This window comes from Mesoplodon densirostris, chromosome 12 (genome assembly GCF_025265405.1).
Source record: "Mesoplodon densirostris isolate mMesDen1 chromosome 12, mMesDen1 primary haplotype, whole genome shotgun sequence".
Classification (NCBI taxonomy): domain Eukaryota; kingdom Metazoa; phylum Chordata; class Mammalia; order Artiodactyla; family Ziphiidae; genus Mesoplodon; species Mesoplodon densirostris.
This window is the reverse complement of record NC_082672.1, coordinates 50,523,354-50,536,763: the sequence shown is the minus strand read 5'-3', so window position 1 is coordinate 50,536,763 and position 13,410 is coordinate 50,523,354. Positions and strand designations below refer to the sequence as shown.

The 13,410-nt window shown below is 39.5% G+C and overlaps 1 protein-coding gene across 1 annotated transcript in view; it reads right to left on the bottom strand.

The window, feature by feature from the left end:
• Positions 1-3,999: 3,999 nt before the first annotated feature.
• The window catches only part of AK9 (adenylate kinase 9), a 105,596-nt gene continuing 96,185 nt past the window's right edge, over positions 4,000-13,410 (bottom strand). The window contains exons 32-37 of the mRNA XM_060114541.1: positions 10,200-10,396; positions 8,958-9,127; positions 7,190-7,288; positions 6,107-6,209; positions 4,625-4,739; positions 4,000-4,202 (exon numbers count right to left, since the gene is read on the bottom strand). Of these exons, the coding sequence (XP_059970524.1) occupies positions 4,000-4,202; positions 4,625-4,739; positions 6,107-6,209; positions 7,190-7,288; positions 8,958-9,127; positions 10,200-10,396 (887 nt within the window). The remainder of the gene's footprint in view (positions 4,203-4,624; positions 4,740-6,106; positions 6,210-7,189; positions 7,289-8,957; positions 9,128-10,199; positions 10,397-13,410) is intronic.

Here is a 13,410-nt window from a genome sequence, read left to right as displayed (position 1 = left end):
GAATAAAATGAAATATATAATAAAACTGAAAATGTTTTTGAAAAACCATAGTATTTATTACTTTGAGTTTTGAAGAATTAAAAACCACAGCTCACAACATATCCTCAAATTAATTCTTGGCGGCTTAAAGAATTAAATATAAACGTGCGCGCGCACACACACACACACACACGAAGAAAACAAAATAGAATATTTATTAAATCTCTGAAGATGGAAAAACTTCCAGAGCTTAGAAAAGTATTCAATATCATAAGAGGAGGATGAACAGCTCTTACTTTGATACCTAAAAAATAGGACTTATTTACTGTGTATATTACATAAAGAATTCATGCAAAACAATTTAAAAATACCCAATGAGTAAGAGCAAAGGGCATGAAAAAATAACTCACAAAAGAAGAAATGCAACTGATGACCAACATATGTAATAATGTTCAATATCACTATTAATTCAAGTTAAAGTAACAAGCTTCTGCTTTCCGCCCATTTATTCGTATGGGTCTCAATTCCTGTTACTAAGCCGCCTTCCAAATAGCAATTCACAGTGTTCTCAGGAGTACCCAAGAGCACCACTTTCATCACTATCATTTAGCATCATCATCTTAGTTTTTAAAATTCATATACTTTCACCTTGTACTTTTGTTTCCCAGAATTTATATCAGGCTAATAATCCCAAATAGGGTGAAGAAAGTTTCATTACAGCATTTTAAAATATAGTACAACAGTACATAGTCTAGCAATAGGAATGGTCAAATATAGTATATCCACTTGATGTATCTGAGTATTAATTGGAAAGGAAGTGCAAAATCCTTTGCCTACTTTTCCATATTTCACTGACTGTAATTATATTACTTTTTGTCTTAGGGTCTGTCAAATGGGCACTACCTCTCCTTCCTGGGTGAAATTATGTGTTCTTTTAGTTGTAGTAAATATGACATCTAGACAAGCTATGTAAGAGGCACAGGCTGGTTGAGCACTCTCCCTGACCCTTGGATGGGCATTGCCTCAGCCTCTTCCTGAAGTGGTTGGGCGGCAGCCTTGAGCATGGGGGTAATGAGCCCCAGTGAGCACCGAGGGCTGGCCACTCACTCTCTTACTGCTTCACTCAGGGACGACATTCAGGGTCCCTGGACACCCAGTCAGAATATTCTTTCATTGTATTCAGGATACCAGTTGATGGATTATTTATAATAATATGCAAGCATGATTTCTAAACAAAAAATTTTAATAACAGGTTTTTAAATGATGCATGTTCTCCTTTCTCACTGAAGAAATGTCATTCTCCCTTCCTAGGGACACAGACCTCTTGACCTAACTTGCTGAAGAAAACACAACTTGCAACCATTACAGGTGGGGTGTGAATGCATGTAGGGGGTGGGGCTAGGGAGTCTTGGGTTCAACGGAAAAAATTTTCCTGTGTCTTCTGTAATATTTTTATATTCTAAAGTACACGCACACGCACATGCCCACACAAGTGCCCAAAGGACTCTGGCCAATGAAATGCCCCAGGAATACTGACACCATTATGGTGGTTTCCAAGATGGACTTACAGAGTAGGAGGTGGTAAAGGAAGAGCAAGGCTCTGGAGTTAGTCTGATCAGGGTCTGAATCTGGATTCTACTACTTATGTGATCTTGGGTAAGAATGTGTATTAATACAATGTGTGAGAATTTAATGAGGTACTGTATGTAAAGCCAGTAGCACACAGCAAACAGCCTGGAATGGTAGCCCTGTCTGTGGTTATTCTAAATAGAGTCCTACATGTAATGAACTGTAATTTGCATGCGAGTGTTAGGGACCTGGAATGTCCAGAGCTATAAGCTGCTCTGGAAATTTGATTCCCCACTCCCTACCCAATGCTCCTACCTGCTGCACTCTATTAAATAGATTTACTTGAAGGAAGACACTCTGTGGAGACAGGGATGAAAAGGGAGAATCACATGGCATTTGGTCCCTTGCTCAGCTCAGGGATTAAGTTTCTCCCTCCTCAGGAGAGAGGGAGCATTCATCCCACTTCTCTGCAGAACTCAGCAGCTCCAGAACAAGGATGGATGAGCTGTGAGATTTCTCACACCCTTGGGTTTGTACAGTTCTCAGAGTGAAGCCATATTATAGAACAAGATCCCCAGAAGATGGCAGATATCCAGTGGGTGTGGACTTGCTCTGGAGCCTATGAGATACTCCCTGCCTCTCAAGAGATTCCTGGGGGTACTTTTCATGACACTGCCCTTCATAAACGTGAGGGAGCTGAAGCAATAAAGTTTGGGTTTAATTGCTAAAGGAAACTTCGTATACCCATAGAAGAAAACACAATGGCTGAGGAGGCCTGTGGGCACGTTAAGAACACTGTGGGAAGATGGTAAATTAGCAGTACTAAGAACTGTGAAGAGAAGAGGGGGTGGCACCTTACGGTGCTGGTAAAACTTGGCAGCTACTGACAGCTCCCAGTCTCCTGAAAAAATAATGATTCATCTATGGGTATATCAGTAACTCTTCAAAGACTTTTGGGGTTTATCCTAACTTTGACAATAGGCTTCTAGTTTTTGTTTAAAACTTGTTTTATTATTAAATATATCATATAAAATATATATAAAACAGGCTTCTAGTTTTTAATTAACGTTGTTGAAATTGTAGGTACCAAAGACAACATGAATGAATCTGAAGGGCATTATGCTAAGTGAAATAAGCCAGACAGAGAAAGACAAATACTGTATGGTATCATTTATATGTGGAATCTAAAAAAAAAAAAAAGGTCAGACTCATAGAAGCAGAGAGTAGAACAGTGGTTGCTAGGGGTTGGGGGGAGGGGAGAAATAGGAGATATTGATCAAAGGGTACAAACTTTCAGGTATAAGATGAATAAATTCTGAGGATCTAATGTACACCATGGTAACTATAGTTAATAATATTATCATGATACTTGAAATTTGCTAACAGTGATTCTTAAGCATTCTTACTACACAGACACACACACAAAGTAACGATGTGAGGTGATAGATGCATTAATTAACTTGATTGTGGTAAATACTTCACAATGTATACCTATATCAAAATCATCACGTGGTAAAGTTTAAATATGTATAATTTTATTTGCCAATTACACCTCAATAAAGCTGGAAAAAGAGAGCTAAATCATTCATTTTAGAGTTTAAGAAACAAAGCCTCATCGAAACTGAGATTTACCCAAGGTTAAATAAGATAATGGTTGTACCTTTCATTTTTTTAAAGAGACAATCTTGCTATTTCACATGCTAGATTTCTTATAGTCCTGCTGAGAAACTGATAATCTTATTTTTAAAATCTCATTCAAATTCAATTTAGTAATTTTCCTCTAGCATATACTTCTTGATAATGTCATATGAAAAGACTCTAGATTTCATCCTTCTCAAATATCCAGGTGATTTCTAACTACAGAATAATGTATAAAGCATGTTTCCTTGGATACTTGAGAAAAAGAAAAGCAGCAGCCATTTAGTTACCTCAAAATCCATTTATTTTGTTGGGAAAATGATAAAGTGTCTTTAGGTTCATGAAGTCTACCAACAACTCCCTATGTTAAAAGTGTAACCAATATTTCTATTTTATTTATATCCATGTTAGTTTTGTTTCTTGAAGCTTTCTAACATTTACTGCATAAAGGACTTTACATTTAACAGAGACTGACTTTTCTGCTGAAAATATTAAAAAGGAAAATGAACAATAGATTCATTAAGTAAAATAAGTTACCTAAATATTCTAAATGGAATTCTAAATGGAATAACTTTTGTTAAAAACTCAAAGTTCAGGCAAAGAGCAACAAACTTTACAATTATATGAAAACTTAGGCTTACAGAAGAACACTCCTTCCTGGCTGGCAGAGCTCTGAATTCATTTGAAGTCTGGCAGCCGTGGTGTATCACTCAGGAGGGAAAAGTACATCAGGGAGGGCCAGATTTTCAATCTATTTGCTTTTTATCCCTTTCAGGTAACTCTTAAGATTCTGGGTGCAGTTACCCAAGCATTCTATCCATTGACTGGGTCTATATTTCTAAGAGAGAGAAAGGTCTGTAACTTATGATCGAAGTCAATGGGTCTAAACTGAGGTTCCTTGTATTTTCTGGTCATCTTGGCACCCAGGTATGTAATGAGTTCACATCTCTCCATAAACTGCTCCATCTTCTTCTTATATTTTTTTCTTGTGTACTCAGAACCTTTGGGATTAAAGGCTGTAGAAAATTTCACAGGACTGTGAATGTTTTTTGTTAGGTTAGTTATATATTATTTTTAATCATTATATTAAAGAGAAGGAGAACTTTGTGTGTGATTGAGTTGCACAGCTATGGCCAAGAAGATATCCAAATCCCAAATAAGATTTGGGGATTATTCTATTTTAGATCATAATTGTCTCTATTCACCTTCCTATATGGAATGGATTATTGAGTGCTGATTAGGTTACTCGTAGCCCCTGCTTTAGAAACTAGAAACTCAGTTTTGATATTTTTGCTAAAATATTTGCTACCAACACCACACACACCCCATGCAAGTGACCAACCCAACTCAACAATCCTATTTATTACATTATACTACAATTAATATTAAATTAGTTATGAGTAGCATATCATTTCTAGCAAAAAAAAAAAAGACATACCTTTTAGATGAAATGCTATATAGAGTAGCGCAGATCTCTGTACACTTAAGAAGGGGAATTTGGGCTTTAAGCATCCTGCTGCATTCATGGCTTTAATTAGAGCAGTTGCGATACCCTGCAGGTAAGGAACGGATTATGTGTATATTTGAGTTTGTTTTATTTTCTTGTGGCAAATAGATAAAGAGGTTATTGTTTGCCTCAAATAGCCTCCTGGGGTTGAGGATGGAGCTTACAAAGATAGTTAAATGAGCTCTTAGCCAGCAGGACAGAAACACAAAATACATTTGATTAGGAAAAATAAAAACTACAAATTGGCTTAGCGCCAGCTAGGTGATGGATATGTGGGTTTCATTACACAGTTCTATTTTTATATGTTTGGCATTTTCCATAACAAAAAGTTAAAAAAGAAACGAGGGGACACTGGGCTTTGAGTTGTCTTGGCCCATCTCTGCTTCCATTGTTCAGAACTGGCCAGCTTGCCTCCCACTCTCAGGACCCTGGGCCACCTGACCAGGAATTCCAGAGACCACAGTTATCACTGCTGTCGAGATTCTGGAGTCCCAAGCAGGAAAAGAAGAGAATACTCTTTTCTGGGTGAGTGGCATCTTGCCTTTTGATATTAAACTAAATTGAAGGCTAACCATCTAGGGGAGCTAAAAAAAAGCAAAGTGATTAGGAATTTGTAAGAAAGGTATGAAATTGTGCCCTAGGCAACTGTTTTATAGAATTTTTTTTAAAAAGCCTTTAAAATAGTGGTTGGCTACTGATAAATTTGACTATATTCAGAAAGAGGTATATTTAGAGAAATAAGATGTGATTGAGTAGATAGCTTCATGCAGATTTTGAGCAAAATATGTGTTTGGTGGTTCAGTTGTGGTGACACCTCAACTCAACTCTTTTGAGCAGGGGAAAAAAACCTCTTAGAGACTGAATTTACACATTTCAAATTAAGAAAAAGTTTTATAGACACTGAAATTCAAAATAAGAAACAAACTACAAGTCAGATGTAAATAATTATCTTACTCTTTTTTCACTGTAGTGCAGGTATTTGGGAATTAGCTATGGAAACAGGAGCTTTTCTCACATTTTATTTTCATAACCACTCAAAACCAAAATAGGTTAAAAGTGGATTTGCAGGGCTTCCCTGGTGGCGCAGTGGTTGAGAGTCCACCTGGCGATGCAGGGGACGCGGGTTCGTGCCCCTGTCTGGGAAGATCCCACATGCCGCGGAGCGGCTGGGCCCGTGAGCCATGGCAGCTGAGCCTGCGCGTCCGGAGCCTGTGCTCCGCAATGGGAGGGGCCACAACAGTGAGAGGCCCGTGTACCGCAAAAAAAAAAAAAAAAAAAAAAAAAGGTGGATTTGCAGCTTAAAATCAGGAAACTCTGCCTTGAATTTCATTGTTACCAAAATAAAAATTATTGTTAAAGAAGAGATTGCTTTAGTCTTCTAAAATCTATGCATAGAAACTCATGTAAGTGAACCTGTTCCAGATATCCAGGCAAAGGCAGACTCGTGAGATTCATCGGTTCCTTTAACGGGGGAAGTTTGTAAGGAAGCTTCTGATCCCAGTATTTCAGTGGCGACCTAAGAACACAAAATCCATTAGACGGATGCTCACAAATGTGCTCATTGTGTGTACACAGGAAGGTGGACACACAAGAGACAGCTGAAAGATAACGTTCACTGCCTGTTTTTCTCCCGTGGAGAAAATGATACAAGTGGAAAGACTGGCGCTCCTAGAAATTCATGACGGCCAGCTTTGCCTGGGTCCCTAGCCCTGCTCAGCTCTCCTCAGTGTTCTTATTTTTCACAGCAGCTATATAAAGCTTCCTTTGTTGCCCTCACACTTCTAACCCTCCCAGTAACCCCAACATGGGGGCCAGGCTATCCAAGGAGAAGCATCAGAACGAAACTTCTGCAACTGCTCACCACAAGCAGAGCCACACATAGGCTCCTTTCTCCACACTGGAGCTTACCGCCCAGCTAAGATCAGTCTCCACCCATTCTTTGCATCCCTGTTCCACCCTCTCTCCAGAAATCTTAAATAGCAATTTCTCTCTCTCTCCCACCTTCGGCATTTCCTTCATTATTGGATCCTTCCCAGGTACCTGCATTTTAACATGCTCGTACCTTTCCCATTGAAGGAAAAAGAAAATCCTTTTTTCACTCCTTCACTCCTTCAGTCCTATATCCTTTCCAGCAATTAATGTCTTTTCTCTTTTTACTGTTAAATTTCTTCAAACAGTGATCTTCACTAGAGGTCACAAACTACTGCACAAATTCTATCTGCAGATGTGATTTGATCCACATTGTAATTTTTAAAAAACGGAATCAGTCACAAAAGTTTAAAAATCAGATAAATGTAAGAAGAAATTTGGTTTCCAGCTTCTTGTGAAAAACAGAAATGTGTGGCAGTAGGTAAGTAACCGCTGCCCCTTCAGCTATGTGTATGTATATGTGCACATGTGTGTGTGTGTGTGTGCACTCACATATGTATCTATCCCAGCATGATGCAGTTAACATAGATATTTAGTAAATGTTTGTGACTTAGTGAATGGTCTCACCTCAAAAATTTCTCAAGTTTTTCTCTACTCTCACAGATATATATACGATCACGATATTCTAAAGCATAGTGAATGCTACCAGGTACTAGGGTCTCGTATCTGAAAGACAAAGGAACAAAAACAACTATGTATTGTATAATTAATATGCAGTACTGTATAAATAAAGTGTCAAAATATTTTATTTTTCTATCTTTGCCGCTCAAGGAAGAAATAGAACATTTTCCAGTTAAGCAATAGTGACCTTTTTTTTTTTTTTTTTTTTTTTTTTTTTTTGCTGTACGCGGGCCTCTCACTGCTGTGGCCTCTCCCGTTGCGGAGCACAGGCTCCGGACACACAGGCCCCGCGGCCATGGCTCGCGGGCCCAGCCGCTCCGCGGCATGTGGGATCCTCCGGGATCGGGGCACGAACCCGCGTCCCCTGCATCGGCAGGCGGACTCTCAACCACTGCGCCACCAGGGAGGCCCGCAATAGTGACCTTTTTGCAGCTCAATAACAAAAAAACAAACAACCCAATCCAAAAATGGGCAGAAGACCTAAATAGACATTTCTCCACAGAAGATATACAGACTGCCAACAAACACATGAAAGGATGCTCAACATCTTTACTCATTAGAGAAATGCAAATCAAAACTACAATGAGATATCATCTCACACCAGTCAGAGTGGCCATCATCAAAAAATCTAGAAACAATAAATGCTGGAGAGGGTGTGGAAAAAAGGGAACACTCTTGCACTGCTGGTGGGAATGTGAATTGGTACAGCCGCTATGGAGAACGATATGGAGGTTCCTTAAAAAACTACAAATAGGGCCTCCCTGGTGGCGCAGTGGTTGAGAGTCCGCCTGCCGATGCAGGGGATACGGGTTCGTGCCCCGGTCTGGGAGGATCCCATATGCCGCGGGGCGGCTGGGCCCGTGAGCCATGGCCGCTGGGCCTGCGCGTCCGGAGCCTGTGCTCCGCAACGGGAGAGGCCACAACAGTGAGAGGCCCACATACCGCAAAAAGAAAAAAAAAAAAAAACTACAAATAGAACTACCATATGACCCAGCAATCCCACTACTGGGCATATACCCTGAGAAAACCATAATTCAAAAAGAGACATGTACCAAAATGTTCATTGCAGCTCTATTTACAATAGCCCAGAGATGGAAACAACCTAAGTGTCCATCATCGGATGAATGGGTAAAGAAGATGTGGCACATATATACAATGGAATATTACTCAGCCATAAAAAGAAATGAAATTGAGCTATTTGTAATGAGGTGGATGGACCTAGAGTCTGTCATACAGAGTGAAGTAAGTCAGAAAGAGAAAGACAAATACCATATGCTAACACATATATATGGAATTTAAGAAAAAAAAATGTCATGAAGAACATAGGGGTAAGACAGGAATAAAGACACAGACCTACTAGAGAATGGACCTGAGGATATGGGGAGGGGGAAGGGTAAGCTGGGACGAAGTGAGAGAGTGGCATGGACATATATACACTACCAAACATAAAATAGATAGCTAGTGGGAAGCAGCCGCATAGCACAGGGAGATCAGCTCAGTGCTTTGTGACCGCCTGGAGGGGTGGGATAGGGAGGGTGGGAGGGAGACGCAAAAGGGAGGGGATATGGGAACATATGTACATGTATAACTGATTAAATTTGTTATAAAGCAAAAAAAAATAGTGAGCTTTTGATCAAAATGTTAAGACTGTTATATGGACCACTTATTCCGAGTAGAGCTGTCATCCTGTACTTGCACGAGGGAAAGGACTTGCCTTTGTTTGCCATCCTGATAGGTCACTGGACAGTAGCCCTGGAGCTCGGCACACTTAGGGAACCGGCTCTTCAGCTCCGACAGTGTCAGCCTTTTGGGCATCATGTCGGCAGACGGGAGAGGAAGAGGTGCTAATGGAGGCACGTATAATTCGGGGTTCTCCAAAAATCGCTACAAGAAAAGATTACAGCAACATGACTGCTTGAGACAGGAATACTATGCCAATGAGAATCCACTGAGGCTCTCTTGCTACTGTCCCCATTTTCAGTAGCAATGTTCGTCCTTCAAACCATCTGAGAGCTGCTTTCTGCACTACTATAGCTCCTTCCCTGACTGCAAGTGCCTTATAGTAATACTCACAAGTGATTTCATCTAAGGTCTCTCCTACTTTCACTCACTCACTCACTCACTCACTCACTCATCTACTTATACAGAAAACATTTGTTGAGCTCTTACTATGTCCCAAGCACTGGAGTGCATAGTCTTCCTGTCCTACAGTATAACTAACTAGGTGGGTGCCCTTTGGCAGGTGAGTTAGCTTCTCCAGCTTCAGTTATCACTCTAAAATGAAGGGAGCAGACCAAGTACATGACCTCTAATGTCATTTCCAGTTTTAAAATTCTGTGATTATCATTTAAATAAGCAGGAAAAAATAAATGTCTTTTTCTTAAAGTGATAAATTCAAATTCTTCAGAGGAAAATAAAATGTTCAGAGGCACCTGATTAGTTTTCAACTACAACCTTTTCATATCACCAAATTATGGTCATTATAATATCAGAACAAGTCTGTATTCTGTTGCATTAAATAGCAATATATGGTACACAGGAAATTAAAGTGATAGAAAAAAGTTGAAAGCACAGGAGACATACGTTGGTCTTGCTTCATTTCTACTGACTCTGACTTCCCTTCTGCACCCTTTGAATGGAATCCCCACCCAGATGCTCAGCATCCCCTTCACGGGAGGCCTCACCCTTGGGTCTCCCTACCTGTTAAGCTGACCCAGGTGGAGGGTCCATCGCTGACCCTGAACTGCTGCTTTGTGCCAAAATATGTCTTGGGATACAGTCTTAGGACTGGACTCTGAGTTGCCTCATTGAATCCAGGGTCACAGTTTCCAAAATTGGGGCTCCTGGTCCCCAATTCCTGGGTGTTCCCAGCTGTGCCCACCCCTTCCTGTTTGGTGAATTCTGAGACAGGTATTTTCTTTCCCTGGTAAATATTTGGAGTTAGGAACAAACTTACATTCAATTTCTCCTGAGAACTCATTTTATAATAGTGCCCTCTGAACTCTGCTGCAAATTCCAAGGAATCAGTTAAAGAGCCATCCACTAATTCATGTGATTCTGCCAGGCTGACAGGGCAGAAGTGTCCAAATTCGCCCAGGCGAGAAATCAGTTCTTCAGGTGAGATGCATAACTTGTCAATGCAGGCAGCTTTTCCTATTATTTACAGATTAACTATTATTTTTTTTCAGAGAAAACACAATGATTTTCAAAATGAAAATAATTTCAATTATGCTAGCGCTACACAAATGAGTACACATTGTAAAATTCCACAGAGTAAAAAGTAAAAATTTCTCTTCACACCTCCATCCTCTCAATCCAACATCCCTTCTGAGAGGTAATCACTGTTGAGTTTGTATCTTTTTCAGATTTTTTTATACATTTGCATATACACATGGATATATTTTTTTCATATAAGATGCTTGTGCCACTATACTGTAAACATTATTCTGCAACTTGCTTTTATCAGTTAGTTATGGCCTTTGACACCTTTCCATATCAGTTTATATGATTTACCTAATTCCTTTTAGTTTATGCACAGTATTCCATTGTATAAATGTACATATAGTTTACTCAACCAATTATCTGTTGATAAATGTTTTGGTCGTTTTTAATTCTTAGCTATTATAAACTACATATATATTATAAATAATATATATGTATATACACACACACACACACATATGTACATGTATATATACATAGCCACTTACACACACACATCAGTTTGCTACATATTTAATTTTTTTCTATGGGATAGATTTCAGGAAGTGAAAATAGTTTGTTTACATGATGTTACTGACACAAATCTCTCCCTGTGCCCTGACAGCACCCAAGAGAGGGGAAGAAACATTTTCCCAAAAGTGACTCGGTTTACCCTAACAACTCTATTTAAAAAAAAAAAAAAGTCCCCAAGTTCATTCAATGGACAAGTTTGAGTTTTCTCCCTAGTATTCCACTAGAATGGGGACTCCAAAACAATATGAGATGTTACAGAAAATAAAATTACTTTTTTATACATCTTAATTATAATGAGTAAATTTTGATCCCAATATATTTTGTTAATGGTCCTTTTCACCAGTGAAAAGTTTCACTTTTTTTTTTATTATTATGCCAAGGAAGGTCTTACAGTAACACTAAAATTATGAAGCATAAATCATGGATTAGTTTGTTATGTGACAGTGTAAACATAAAAGTAATCCTTAGGATTGGAGTGATGTGTCTATAAGCCAAAGAATGCAGAGGATCGCTGGCAACACCGGAAGCTAAGAGAAAGAAATGAAACAGATATTCCCCTTGAGCCTTCAGAGTGAGGACAGCCCTGCCAATGCCTTGATTTGGAGCCTCTGGCCTCCAGAACTGTGAGAGAATACATTTCTGTTGTTTAAGTCACCCAGTGTGTGGTAATTTGCTACAGAAGCCTTGGGAAACTAAAACAGGTACTTGAGACTATGGTTTCTGTCCTGTTGGCATTCTTTCTTGCCTTATCTTGTTCACTTGGTATAGCAAGCTGCCATATTGGAAAGGTCCATATGGCAAGGAACTGAAGGTGGCCCCCGGCCAAACAGCTGGCAAGAAGCTGAGGCCCTCAGTCCAACAACCTTCAAGGAACAAAATCTTGTCAACAGTATATGAATGGGTATGATAGTGGATTCTTTCCCAGTAGGGCCCTCAGGTGAGATCTTAATCCTGGCCAACACCTTGAATGTAGCCTTATGAGAGACCCTGAAGCAGAGGACCCAGTAGAGCTGTGCCTGGATTCCTGCCCCATAGAAACTGCGAGTGACTGTGTGTGTGTGTTGTATTAAGCTGCTAAGTTTCGGAATAATTTGTTATGAAGCAATAGACAAGCGAATCCACTATTCCATCCATTGTTTATGATACAGATGAAAAGGCTAAGAAGCCCCAACCATCTTTTCCTAAAAAGAATATTACACTACTATAATACTACATTGGTGTAATATTATTCTAAAATATTATAACGCACAGTACTATGGTATAATAATAGTGTTGTTAAAGTATATAGTATTATATAGTGCTATAATATTAAACTATATGGTACTATATAGTTTTACACTTGTATGTTGCTCTTTAGCTCAGATGTGCTGACCTCACCAATCCTGACAGGTTTAGTGACAGGGTAATTTAGACTCAAATCACTTTAAGTCCTAAAAGACACTCAAGTATCTCTTTTTCTGATTCTTGGGATAGTCTTGATGACATCTGGCAATGTCTATATATCCTTTTCTGGAATGTGGCAGAATGAGGAGGAATCTCTTTAGTTTTCTAGCCCTGACCTTGCTCCATCTCACTAGTGAGAATAAACTGGCCCCTTGACAGGGGAGGGTTATTTGAATAACATACAAAGCAAGTGGAGAATATAAAAAAAAATCAAAACTAAATTCAAACAATCAGGTATAGATTATCAGGTAGATGCTGAAGCAGGAAAGCAAGAGGGGAGATTCAATTAGATTAAACTATTCAAGGCAGAGGCAGGTATATCTGGAATAATGTAGTGGATACTGTGGTGCCCCATCCGCATCCCTCTCTTCAGGGCTGATGCACCCATCCCCCAGCTGCTGGAAATATCTGTGCTAATGGATCACAGCTGCACTGGGAATGGCCCCTCTTATATACAGGTTATACCCCCTCCCGGAGTGACCTTTGGTCAATGACAAGCCAATGGGAGGATATAAAGCCTGGCCTCTCCCCTCAATGTGGGAAATTCTGAAGGTCCATCCTAGCTCCAGTGCTTCCCTATAGCATCCAGGGAGGCTTCTGTTTCCACCACAGTGCAGGTTAGTTTCTCCCTCTGCTCGGTTCTACTAGCCTCACTTCCCCACAGGTGTATCTCCTAATTAGAGTTGACATAAAATACAGGATGCCCACTTAAGTTTGAATTTCAGATAAACAACGAACAGTTTGTAGTATAAATAAGTCCCATACAACATTTGGGAAATAATTAGACTAAAAAATTATTTGTCATTTATCTGAAATTTAAATTCAGCTGGGCATCCTGTATTTTTATTTGCTTAATCTGGCAACTGGACTCCTGAGAGTACTTCCTGATAAAGCTTCTGCACACAACTTTTCATCATGAGTCTGTTTTCAGGCAACCCAATCTGAGGCAGGAAAGGTGAAGTAGGGTAACAGAAAGACGAATGAGGCAC